This window comes from Sorghum bicolor, chromosome 9 (genome assembly GCF_000003195.3).
Source record: "Sorghum bicolor cultivar BTx623 chromosome 9, Sorghum_bicolor_NCBIv3, whole genome shotgun sequence".
Taxonomy (NCBI): domain Eukaryota; kingdom Viridiplantae; phylum Streptophyta; class Magnoliopsida; order Poales; family Poaceae; genus Sorghum; species Sorghum bicolor.
This window is the reverse complement of record NC_012878.2, coordinates 43,332,913-43,346,051: the sequence shown is the minus strand read 5'-3', so window position 1 is coordinate 43,346,051 and position 13,139 is coordinate 43,332,913. Positions and strand designations below refer to the sequence as shown.

General features: G+C 44.0%; 1 protein-coding gene across 1 annotated transcript; it reads left to right on the top strand.

The window, feature by feature from the left end:
• Window positions 9,479-11,361, top strand: LOC110430628 (WAS/WASL-interacting protein family member 3-like). Its single transcript, XM_021448466.1, has 2 exons — window positions 9,479-10,045; window positions 10,847-11,361. The coding sequence occupies exons 1-2, from the start codon at window positions 9,541-9,543 to the stop codon at window positions 10,882-10,884; spliced, it is 543 nt and encodes a 180-aa protein (XP_021304141.1). The 5' UTR covers window positions 9,479-9,540; the 3' UTR covers window positions 10,885-11,361.

Below are 13,139 nucleotides of genomic sequence, written 5' to 3'. Positions count from 1 at the left end.
ACCCACCATTCAGCATCCACTCAAAGTCTACCTACCTTCTGACTGGTTTGCCACTCCTACTCCCCCTCTGTTCTTTCATTTTTATTACTTCTGTCTCTTGTTTGCTTTATTAGATAAAATAAAACAAAAATAAAAAGACTTGGATCTATGATTTATGACATTAAAAGTGTGACATGATTCATGACATCGAAAGGGTAAAAGTGTCACAAAGTATAATTCTTGCATATGCTTATACTTGTGGGTCACACAACTTGATAGGAATATCATCTTGACTTGGTTGTTGACAAATTGTGATATAGTTCTTAGCTCATGATTCATACCCTTTCTATTCAAAGTGCTTAGAGATTTATTTTTGAAAATATCATAAAGCCATAGTGTCACTTACTCCTCAATAGTAAGAGGCTGTATATGTTCATACCTTGTTCAAAACCCCTTGTACTTGTGTTGAGTTTAGTCAAACCTTGTGACCCCAGTTGAGAATTATTTCATAGTCCCAAGATCAAGATCACACACACACACCACATATATATGTTGCTTCTACATTGGAAGTACACAAAAACATGCCATCCATTTCCACCATATAGATGCTCCATGTTTTAAGGTTTAGAATATCTCTCTCTAAGTATTGGTTATAAGATGAGACACAAAGGCTATGCTTAGTAAAAAAAGTGGGCACATGAAGGTCCATTGCTTCGAAAAAAGAGAAAAGAAAAAAATAATAAAAAAGCTAGCCATGTCTCAAATAAAATAGAGAGAGATCTTATCAAATATAGGAGCATTCTATTCTAATCATTTTTCACACACTTACACATCTTGATCTAGGATTATGACATTCTTCTCCTTGGATCCTTGTTTTGACTTTACAATAGATACAATGCAAGTATGCTATCTTGTTTCCCCCTACCTGAGCCCCATAAGCCTAATAGATGTAGGATGAAACAAAAGAAGGCAATCTTATGCTATGCCTTGGTGAGGAATCCTATACTTACTGAGTGACTTGACAGTACTATTAGAGGAGTAAGGATGAACTATGTGCTTTCTTTTAAAACATTTATCAAAAACACTAAGTACTAAGGATATGAAAATGGGAAGATGACTTTGCTTTGAGAAGTGTTCCATTTTTCAACATCCTAAGGATATATGTTAGACAGTGCCACATAAGCCACTTGTATAAGATATGTCTTGAGTAGTCTTTGTGTTTGCTTATATATTAAAAGTGTCATAATCATAGGTTATCTTTCTCTAAGCTTTGCTCGAGGACAAGCAAAGACTTAAGTGTGGGGGTTCTTGTTGACGGGAAATAAGACCCAGTTCTATATACTCAAAAGCCCATCAACAGTCCTTCGATTGAAGGAAGATAAGTATCACATGAACATATTTATCACTAATAAAGTTCCACTTGTAGTCTTAGCTTGCTCAATGCAGGGAAGAAGGAAATGAGCCCTGTGGGCCCCATAACCTCAGTCGGCTGATCGAGGTTTGGGCCCACCAGGGCCTCCCCTCCATGGCATGAGCCATGGCATACTCCAAGGAGTCAATCCCAACCCTTGGATCCAAGTGTGCTTGCCCTCAACGGTTCAAACACTTAGCACATGGATCCTTGGACCCACATGGAAGCAAGCAAGTGTGCAACTAGACTCAACTTTGGACAACACTTCACATGACAAGTGGGGACACCACCATGACGCCAGTGGTGGGCTAGGGGCCCCAAATGTCGGTAGGCCGACCGACTAATTGGGACATGCCACCTGGTCCAGCTTCCCATCGACCTAGGGACCTTCTGGAAGGTTAGAGGGACCCACTGTCATCCAAATGGCAGGTCGGCGGACCGACATGTGGGCCCCATCTTGAGTCGGTTCACTCCCACCGACGTCACCATGATGAACTTGTGATAGAAATCCCCAACCGTTGATCATATGGTGGTTCCAAGGTCGGTTTGTCCAATGGTGCATGCTGGAGGTCACACGGATTACTGACGTGGTGCTGGAGTAGCCCCTACTCCATCTCTCCCCTATAAATACCCCCTTAGAGAGCCTAGTTAAGCATGATATATCTTAGGAAGAGCTACTCTTAGCTAAGTGTAAGAATAGAGGGAAGAGAGTGAGGAGTTCCCCGACGAGGTGTCCCGGCTTGTTAGGAGTCTTCTTCTAGGAGTGCCTCAACGGATGCTTGTCTTCTAGTAATTCTTCCTTCTAGTTGCTTTTCATCTGAGTACTTCCAGTATTTACTTTCTATCTTAGTTTATTTTTAGTATACAATCGGCCTACTGGCACATTGCTTCGCCTTGTGTAAAGTTCTCGAAACCTTAGCTGGGTCTAGAGTAGTAGAGTTAGTGTAGACGTGGTGTCTAGACTAGGTCTGCCCTTGTGGACTTATTGTCGCACCTGAAGAACGCCAGCAGCAAAGCGTGACAGGCCTCTGCTGGACATTAGGAGTTCTCTTCAGTATGTTGTTAGGCAAGTTGCAAATAATAGTTGGCCTGCATGGTAGCTGCCAAGGGAAGTGTTTCGCCACACCCTTTTCACCTATCGGCCATAGTAGGAAGGTTGTTAACTCTCAAGTATACTTAGGAGAGCTTAGCTAGAAGCTAAATACTAGAAATACCTCTGCACCCAATCCTAAGCCCTTTGATCATCATCCGACGACTCAATTGGTCTAGTTAATCCACTTCTTGTTCCCTGTGGAAAATACGATACCTGGAATACTTCTCGTGAAGTGCTGCATTGTCGCACCAAGTTTTGATAACAAAGCAAGGACCCAAATATGTGCACCCAGGATGTCCAAACACACATATTATCACAAATTGTAAATATATCAAAGTAAAGTACTTTATTACATCGCATATTCATCATAAACATCTCATATAGTCTTGCTCACTGTCAACATTATTACACAAAGCGGAAAGCTAAGCCCTTGCTGCCACAGGGACACCAATTGGTGAACTCCAGTACTCTAGAAGTCCTAGACATCTTTAGGGAACTCCTCATTACAAACATCTGTTACCCATCTGGGATTTTTATTGAAATATAAACAAGTGTAAGTGCACCATGCTTAGCAAGTATAACATAGGGGTATATGAAGGCTCAAAGCTTGACTCAGTTTAACAGGGGTTAGCATTTTTAGTTGGTCATATTTTATTATCCAAGACTTTCTACTTTTAGTGATAAACCAAGCCTGGTTGCATAAGTTTTAATCAAAGTTAACACTTTTACCCAATAAGACCAAGTAACTGCTAACCAAGAAGGATCCAGGCCGCTCATGACCGAGAGCTCGGCTGTTATAATAGGTTTTAGATTTCTGCAGAAATTGTACAACTTTACCCCTGAGCCGTGATTCCCTAGTGTCAGGGTTTGCAAGGCCCACACCACTTCTTCTGAGGAAGTGTTACAGGGTTTCACTACTTAACCTTTCACTAGTCACCCTAACAAAATGGTAGCCGCGAGGTTTTAGTGGCAAGTGTGCATAGACGACCTCCTTCAAGAGGCAGATGTGGTTGCGGCACTGCACACACCAAGTTAGGAGAGACATCTATACACCACGAGGCACCCCCCTCGCCTTCAGTAACTACTAAATTGCTAGAGACATACTAGTTATATGATTAAGGACAGAGCCATTAAACTCTAGGGATTGTACGTGACCTCCTGGGTGGCCGCTTCAGGATTAAGTCCTTATGGAGAGGAGATTAGAGCATTCAAAACCCAAGCTCTAGCCCCCTAAACCAAGTTACTAGAACATATTTTATCATATTGCATATACCAATTAATCAGGTTAATTTATTAACTTGGGTTTCCGTAGAGCAGCAGCTACCTAAATAAATGCACACCTTCCCATGGGTATCAAGGATTTGTGGTACAAAATTATCTAGGTAAAGTCCTTATAGACATTTCAATTTAGACACATGCATATGTATGAATTAAATAATATTCATAGGTACAAGGAAGCCTATGTTACACTTGCTTTCCTCAAAAGTTTCCTCTTGGTAGAGCCCAACAAACTACTCCTCAACCACCCCAAACCTGATCTCCTTCTATTCGTGATCCAAACACCAATCAAGCATCCAATCTAGTAAAAACATGCATACAAATAGAGTTCTATTAGAACAGTACGCCAAACAGTAAAAACAGTGACTGAAAAGTATATAAATCTATTCTACGCATTTCTACGAACACATGAGCAAAAGAATCACTCTTATCGGACTTAAAACGTGAAAATTATGCATAAAACAAGTTGAATGGCATTTCTATGAATAAACTGAATCAAAAATGAATTTAAAAGAATTAAAACTGAATTTCTAACGGTTCTAGACCGCACGCACTATTATAGAAAAATGTAGGGCTAAAAACGGAAGAAAACAGGACTAAAAAGAAATATTTTTGAACTAGGTTGGACTGTGGGTTGATTTACTCGAAACAGGGGTGTTAAAGTGCAAAACCGCTCGGCGGTCCGCGGCTGATCATGTCGCTGGCCGATAGGGGCCCACGTGGCAGGCTGGGGTTGGCTCGGTCCACCATGGTGCGCGTGGACCGGCTGACCAGGCGGCCGTGGACCGCGCCCATGGTCCACCGTGGACGGTTACATAATCCCGAAGGGGTATGTAATCTGAGCCGCTGGAAACAGATCGAACGGCTCTTGGGAGAAAAGGAGGGGGGCTCCCTAAGCCGGGGTCGACCGTGGTGCCGTCATTGCCGCCGACGAGGTGAGCTCCTCGGAGCTCGACGGAATCGCGTTCCCGGCCACGCCGAACAAAAAGAAAACTACTAGGGTGACTAGCGCGATGAGATGAACACGACAGGGCAAAAAGAAAAGGCGAGGAGCACGTCAGGACGACGGCCCCAAGGTGGCGCCATTGCCGCACCCTCATAGAGCTTCGGATTCGGTGTTATAGTACCCTAAACTCACGATTAAAGACATGGGGAGCATCGGGGGAATACCGTGGTTACGTTGAAGGTGCTCGCAGCGTTCGGGGAGGCTCCGAGCGGCGTGGCCACAGATGAGGCGGACTGGGAAGAGAAAGAAGACGACAGTGAGCTCGGCTTCGACCAAACCATGAAGAAAAATAGGGTGAGAGTGCACCTACGGCCGCGATATCACCAGGCGAACGCTCTGCGCATGTTCGCAGCGTCCACCGAGCTCTGGAGATGGAGAATTTGGGAATGGATTGAGCTCGGTTCAAGAACAGAAGGGGGAAAAGGAGAGGCTCGACAGTGAGCTTTATAGGGTGAGCAGGGGCGCAGAGGGGGCGAGGGCTCGGGCGATTAAGCCCGGCATCAAGGCGGCTTGATGGCCGATTGATGGCCTCCGTCAATCGGAGCTTGAAGGCGGGGGGAGTGATGGCGTTGAATGCCATCGCGTCGCTCCCGACTCAGCGAGGAAGAAAGGGGGGACGCTGATGAGCGGGCCCCACGGCGCAGTGAGAGAGGGAGGGAGTGGGAGAGCACCGACAGGTGGGCCCTACCATGCAGCGAGAGGGGGAGGGCGTGTAGACTGTCTGCGGCTGAGCGGGCTACGCCACTGGGTCGCGCGCTTGATGCGGCAGCTGGGGTGCGGGGGTGGGAGATTGGGCCGCCAACGGCCCAAGGTGAGGGGGCGAGCGCGGGGGAAAACTAGGCCAAGGTTTGGGCTGGGCTAGATTTGGTGTAGGGGGTGGAAACAAATAAAGAAAACTCTTTTAAATTTTCAGAGCTGTAAATTTGGATAAATTTCAATCAAATTGATTTTTAAAACCAAACAACCTAGTCCTACATTCAGTCAAAATATTATGCACCAGCATGAATGCAACATTTCATATTTGTAGACCTTATAGTTTATTTTAGATAATTCCAAAAATTGTTATTTTGCCTAAACAATTGTTAAATAATTCCTATAATCATGTCAATTTAGATACTAATTTGAAGATAAATTTTTAGGGTGTTACATGCATTGACCACCGTTTGCTTGTGGTAAAACCGTTTGGCACTTCTGGTGTCACACAAGCATTTCTAGTGCTGTGCTAAGGACTAACAATCCTAGGTAGTGACGCTAAGAAGAGTCAACAACGCCAGAAAACGTTTAAGGAATTGTGTGATGATCTTGGCATTGGACATCAATTCTCTCCAACATACACTCCTCAATCCAATGGTGTAGTTGAAAGGAAGAATAGAACCTTGATTGACATGGCTAGATCAATGCTTAGTGAATACAATGTTAGCCATTCATTTTGGAGTGAAGCTATCAACATGGCTTGCTATTGTAACAACCGTCTCTATTGCCATGGAAAGCTTGGGAAGACACCATATTAGCTATTGAATGGAAGAAAGCCCAACATTTCATACTTTAGAGTGTTTGGTTGCAAATGTTATATTCTCAAGAAAGGCACAAGATTGAGCAAGTTTGAGAAGAAATGTGATGAAGGGTTCTTACTTGGTTACTCCACCACAAGCAAAGCATATAGAGTTTGGAACTTGGCAAGTGGCACATTTGAAGAAGTCCATGATGTTGAGTTTGATGAAACCGAGGGATCTCAATGTGAAGCTCAAAATCTTGATGATGTGAGAGGAGATCAATTGGCAAATGCAATGAAGAACATGGTTGTAGGTGACATAAGGCCAAGGCAAGTTGATGATGATAATGATATTCACATGATCAATCAATAAGTGCAAATTGATACAAATCAAGCTAGTTCTAGTGGCTCTCATAATGATGATCAAAATCAAAGTCAAGCTAGTGGAAGCAATCAACTCCCAATACTCCAACCCACAAGCATAGCAAGGGATCATCCGTTGGATCAAGTCATTGGTGGTATTCAAAGTGGTGTACAAACAAGATCAAGGCTAGCATCTTATTGTGAGCATTATTCATTTGCCTCATTTGAAGAACCAAAGAAGATAGAAGATGCATTGGAAGATTCCGATTGGGTAAATGCCATGCATGAAGAATTGAACAACTTTAGAAAAGAACTACAATGTGATTGGTACCAAGTGGGTCTTTAGAAACAAGCAAGATCAAGATGGTGTAGTTGTGAGAAACAAAGCAAGATTACTAGCACAAGGCTACACTCAAGTTGAAGGTCTTGACTTTGGAGAAACTTATGAATTGAACATACTTGACTTCTCCAACTTGAGATGAGTGCACCCCTACATTTCTATATGACATCCAACAAAGCAAGGTAAAGTTGGTTGACATACACCCCTACATTTCTATATGACATCCAACAAAGCAAGGTAAAGTTGGTTGACATAGCATTCATACTTTGCTCAGGACATGATTAAAACATATAGACATGTTTGCATGACAATAGGCTCATTCATGAAAATTAAAAGGATTGAATGTATGTATGGTACCACTATTGTTTCTATGGGTGATTGATCTAGTGGTAGCATATGACATGTGTTGTGAGTTTGCAAGCCTAGTGTTGAATCTAGAATATGAGCTTATGATGTGTAATTCAACATGGTCAAGATAACCCTTATACTTCATGAGGTGTGAAAAAGCTTGTCCTTGCATCAAACTGAATTACATATTCTAGGCAAGTGATCTAGATTAAACCTTAATTTGACCCTCACATTGATTGACTCAATTCTCACTAAAATTTGAACCTTTGTGGTCATTGATGACAAAGGGGGAGAGAAACAAAGATAAGTCATAAGTGGGGAGAAAAGATAAGTGCTTAAAGGGAAGAGAATACTTTTTGTTGCATTTGAATGCGCACTAACATAATGAGGTGTTGCATTGCAAGTTTAAATTCACTACTCTTGTTTGATTGGTGCTTGCTAGAAATAGAACTTGAATGATGTTTTGAACTCTAGCTACATTGCTACTAAGGATGGTATATTGGCTCCTGTGGAACTATGCATTGAGACTTGGCCTAATACTTGCTCTAAAGCTAGTGCTGGCACGGTTCACCTGCATGCATGCAGCGTGGGTGCATGCGTCCCTTTGAGTTGAGCCGGAGCAATGAATACTACCTGCCTGTCTGGTATTGACTCCACCCCACTTTCCGAACGAGGCTGGAAAAAAACCCACCCCGATCATGCCGCCGCTGGTGGAGCCTACCTCTCTCGCCGTCGGTTTGTCCGCGCAAGAGGCCACAAATGCTGATCAAGACTACCTCTACTTCCTCCACCACGTCCGCCTCGACGGCGACGCCTACACGCTCGTGATCCCGTCTGAGGATGGCGCCTCCTCCACTCCCTAGGTTATCAGGTACGAACAACCCCTCCCCGATCATAGGGCCCCTCCCTCATCGGAAGAGAGCCTTCAGGGCACGAGTGAGGCCACCCACGCGGCGTGAAGCGCAAGAAGCCCCGACGGCGAGGTCCGTGGCGACGAGGAGAGCCTTTGGGGTAGGAGTTCAGAGCAAGAAGCCCTGGAAGCGAGGTCCGCGGCGGTGCTGTCTACAGACACCTCCTTGACATCGAGGAGGGGGATGAAGAGGATGATGAAGACGAGGACATCCATACTGAGAGATTTCCAAGACCGAGAAGATTTCACGATAATGGTCTATCCATTATGGAGAAAGCTCAGGAGCTTAAAAAATAAAAAATCTGGAAAAAGGTAAAACACCTGCATCTTTTGCTTTTGAAAGCAACAATTCTTTACTTGTTAAGGCACAAATGTAACACCTAAAAAGCAAGCCTTATACATATTGGCTTGTTTTATTATTCTCAACTAGAAATGGATTGGGACTCTTTAATTTTAACCTCTACACATAAGGCGGACAACATCCACCTGGATCCCGTGGAGACCATCTGGATGAAAGATGTGCTTGTGTGTGGCCTCCAGGAAGTGGTCGCCACAGCGACCAGCGAAGGGCCCTCATGGTGGTCGGTGGCGGAATCTGGCGGTGCTAGGCAGTGCGCTCCCACCGATGACACCATGCCTTCTCCCCGCTGGACGGCTGCTGGTGGGTTTCCATCTACTAATGCCGAAGACTTTGAGTCCACCACCCGCGTGAAAAACAGCATGCACGATGCCCGTGGGCGGAACCGCATTATAAAAATCCCCGACGCAGCGGATGAGATCGCAGTCCTCCACGTGGTGGAGCTACAAATAGGTTCATGGCTGCATCAGCGGCAGATCACGCATCTTCCACACCCACCGATGTGCAAGGAGGCCACACGCAGCAGCTTGCAGCCGCACTGCCACCGACACCTAGCAGCAAAGCATCTTCTCTGTCTAGCTAAACTTAGAAATATACACTACACCACAACACTTAAATAGCATCAGAAGTGTGTTGCTAAAGATAAATATTAGCATTGAACGGTCTGTTGCTAAAGGATCCCCAAAGAGCATCCGTTGCTAAATTTCAATACTTCAATGGACGGTCTGTTGCTATAATTATTCTAAATTTACGTTGGATCGTCCGTCGCTATATGTCATCAACTGAATCGGATCGTCCATCGCGAAATAAAATATCCAGTGGCGCGAAATTTTCGGCCCGTCCCGCGAAAATTTTGGCCCATAATGACCTAAACACTAAGGCCACGCAAACCCCCTTGCCCACCCATCCACCCGCCGCCCCTACGTCTGCTGCCCGTGCGGTCCGCATCCACCGCGCCCCCAATGGCCGCCGCCCGCATCCACCACGCCCCCAACGCCCGACGGTCTCCCGACGCCCGCGCCCGCATCCACCGCGCCCCCAACGCCCCTGCCGACGCCCCATCCACCCCGCCACCCCTGCGCGTTTGGCCGGCTGCGCTCCACCGCGGGACGCCCCTCCCGCCGCCTGCCGCCCCTGCGTCTACTGCCCGGCTGCGGTCCGCATCCACCGACGCTCGACACTCGACGGTCTCCCGACGCTCGCCACCCGCATCCACCGCGCCCCCAACGCCCCTGTCGACGCCCCATCCACCCCGCCGCCCCTGCGCGTCTGGCCGGCTGCGCTCGACCACGGGACGCCCCTCCCGCCGCCCGTCGCCCCTGCGTCTACTGCCCGGCTGCGGTCTGCATCCACCGACGCTCGACGCTCGACGGTCTCCCGACGCTCACCGTCCGCATCCACCGCGCCCCCAACGCCCCTGCCGACGCAGGTGTGCTGTTGAAGGAGAAAGTTCCATAAGGTCCCCAGGTGTGCTGTTGAACTCCATGAGATACTTTAATAAAAGCATATTCAAAATTTCAGTTAAAATGGGGTCATGCAAACATATCAAGAAAACAGTAATATACTAGTACTAAACTTAAACAAATATGTTAACTTGATGAGATCTATCGTCCGACTAGCAGTTTCCCTCTGGGATTCTGCGCTCTGACAGACAAGAGAGGTAGACATTAAACGTAATATCAACAAAAAAACTAAACCAAAGAGTAAAGCCACAACCTCAGAATCATCTAACATATACAATAATTTGGGCATCAATAGCAAACAGGAGAAGTTACCTGTAAATGATCTCCGATTTTTGCAGCTGTTTGACCAACGACGGCTGTTTTACCTGTAATATGATGTCCGTTGCTATATATATATATATATATATATATATATATATATATATATATATATATATATAACGACGGCTTCAATAGCAACAGCAGTGGTCCGTCGCTATAGCCTTTAGCAACGGACTGTACATTGTTGTATACCACTTTCAGCAACAGATTGTCCATCGCTGTTTAAAGGTTGTGGTGTATATATAAGTGATCGTTCATGCATATTCTATGCTGAGAGAGAATCCATCTCACACTTGTTTTTTGAATGTTGTGTGGCTAAAATATTTGGACTGTGGTTTCACATTTGCTTGGTCTGACGACGGGGTAGGATTTTGAATCGATTGCTTGGTTCTGGATTGCTAATAGACGTCACCAGTTAACTAATATAGTCTCATCATCAGTCCTTTGGTCCTTATGGAAACTAAGAAACGAGATCTTCTTTCAGGGCGTCACGTGGACAGGGATAAAAAAAACTCTTGTTGAAGGTGGTAAGGATGCTAAGGCGCTGGACTGTGTTAGTCAAGCTGTAGATGATGCAGCGAGTGGAGGACTTCGCACAGTGTCTAGAAAGCAGGGCAAACTCACTGCCTAAACTCTAGTGGAGAATGGAGAGCACGACAAGGTTGTCATCAAGGTTGGAACCATCGGTTGCTCAGCTTTTGGGCTTAAGAAATGCAGTTTTAGTTCCACATAATCATTCAGTTGGTTCCTGTTGAACCTGAGGGCGGTAATATGTTTGGTAGTAGTAATGATAGCGGGAGCAGTGGTAACAATCTCCTAGACTTAAGTCACCTCAGCACTATGAATAGTTTGCTTTTTGAAATATAAAAGCAGGGGTGTTTCCCTTTTTTCTAAGAAAAATCTCCATACCTTGACTGCTCCTATGGCATGTTTACACTATGTAATTTGTCGCAATAGGTTTAGTCTAGATAATGGTGATACTCTAGCATTCTTGCAAAAGTTGCTCTTTCTAACTCGATGATTGAAATCTAGTGTATATCATGTATGTTAGTAGTTCATGTAGATTACCATTTACATCACGTCGTGTTATTCACTTATTCTTAGAATCTTAACATTGTATCGTTGTTTCTACAAATCTAGTGTATCCTTGTTTCTACATCACGTCGTGTTATTCACTGTATTCTTAGAAAAGTTGATTGAGTTTCTCATCAAACCATTTACACCGGAAGAATATGATAAGTATTTTGCCCTGGCTACTAAGTGGAGTCCACTACTCAAAGAACGAAGAACCCGTAACAAGGTGGTGTACTACTCCTGGAAGTATCAAATGTATAAGTCATACTTTGATAGGTACCCAGGTATGTTGTAAATATCTTTGCACTAGTTTGCAAATTTTATTGGTAATTTTTTATTTTTATTATTTTTATGATGTGTTGTTGATACACTTCATGTAACTTCTATGTGCCACAGTTGCTTTAATCTCTGATTGTAGTTTTGGACATTCTTTCCATACCATACCTGAGGTGTTGGTTTCTCAGTCAGTTTGTTTTAACTGACCTGATATGCTATGTTTAGACAACTGGCCTCAGACGCATGCATGTGATTACAGTACTAACTGACACGTCTTTGTTTGTTGAATTTTAGATCTTGCTGAGCAATTCAGTCTCCAATGCAATAACTATCCAAATCGCTTGGCTCTTTTGCGTGGGCTTTACTTTTGGTTGCAGGTAACCGCAGACCATTTCTTTGTTGTTAATAACCTGGCTAAACTAAGTGTCTGTTGGCACACATTGAAACTCATAGCTCCATCTCTTGTTAAAAGAAGTAATGACTGTAGCAGAAGTGTAGTCTTCGTAGAATTAAAATAAAATTTTCATTTTTTCAGTCGAATCAGTCAATTTGCCTATGCAACTCAGAATAGTACATATCGGCTTGGGAAATATGTCCACCATGAGTTCATGATTAATCAGTTTATTTAGTATAGATTGGTCTGGGAAATATATCCACCATGAATTCATGATTAGTATGGTGCGGTGTTCCCTAGTTTTTATTATTTGGTGTTCCCTAGTTTACTCTCTATCTTTATGCTTTTGTAGAACGTTGTGAACGAAGACCAATTCATGCCATGGAGCGATGCATTTTAAAAGTACCAAGTTTTAATGGAATAAACTTTATGGTTTGCTGTAGAATTCAGCAAAAACTGGTAACACAAGCTAAGCAATGGCAAATTGCTTTCATGAGCTTGATGGTAGAGATATATACTAGTTGTAGCATACTTATGATTCTTAATGAAATGTGTTTGATTAGGCATGGCAAATTGGAACGTAGGAACAACTTGGAATATTTCAATTCTATTCTAGTTGTCAAATGTGCCATATTCTTGATTTTCTCCATGCAGAGCAAAGTCTACAAAGTTAATCTGCCGACTGTAGCATCAGAGTTCCACCTAACTATACAAACGTCCATATGGGGTCAAACTTCCATTCTGTGCATCAGAGTCCCATTAGGTTTGAAGAAAAAGTTAATCTGATTCTTTATGAACAAAAAAATCCCTCCTAAGTATACAAATGTCCATTCTAGGGTCAAACTTCCATTCTATACATCAGAGTCCCATTTCTTAGGTTTCAAAAAAAGTTAATTGACAAAGGTGCCCCTTAAATCTCTGTGCAACTGAAGCGCAGTAATAGCTCTTACTTTTCTTTAGGAAATGAACTACAGCTAAATAGGGCCAATTCTCTTACCTCTCCCACCGATGGCCCAATGAGGCCCAATTTGAA

Bases quoted from the DNA above. Each gene is read 5' to 3' on its own strand.
- LOC110430628 (XM_021448466.1), top strand. From the start codon at position 9,541: ATGGCCGCCGCCCGCATCCACCACGCCCCCAACGCCCGACGGTCTCCC. The intron at 10,046-10,846 runs GTGTGCTGTTGA...ATCTTCTTTCAG, and splicing joins AAGTTCCATAAGGTCCCCAG to GGCGTCACGTGGACAGGGAT.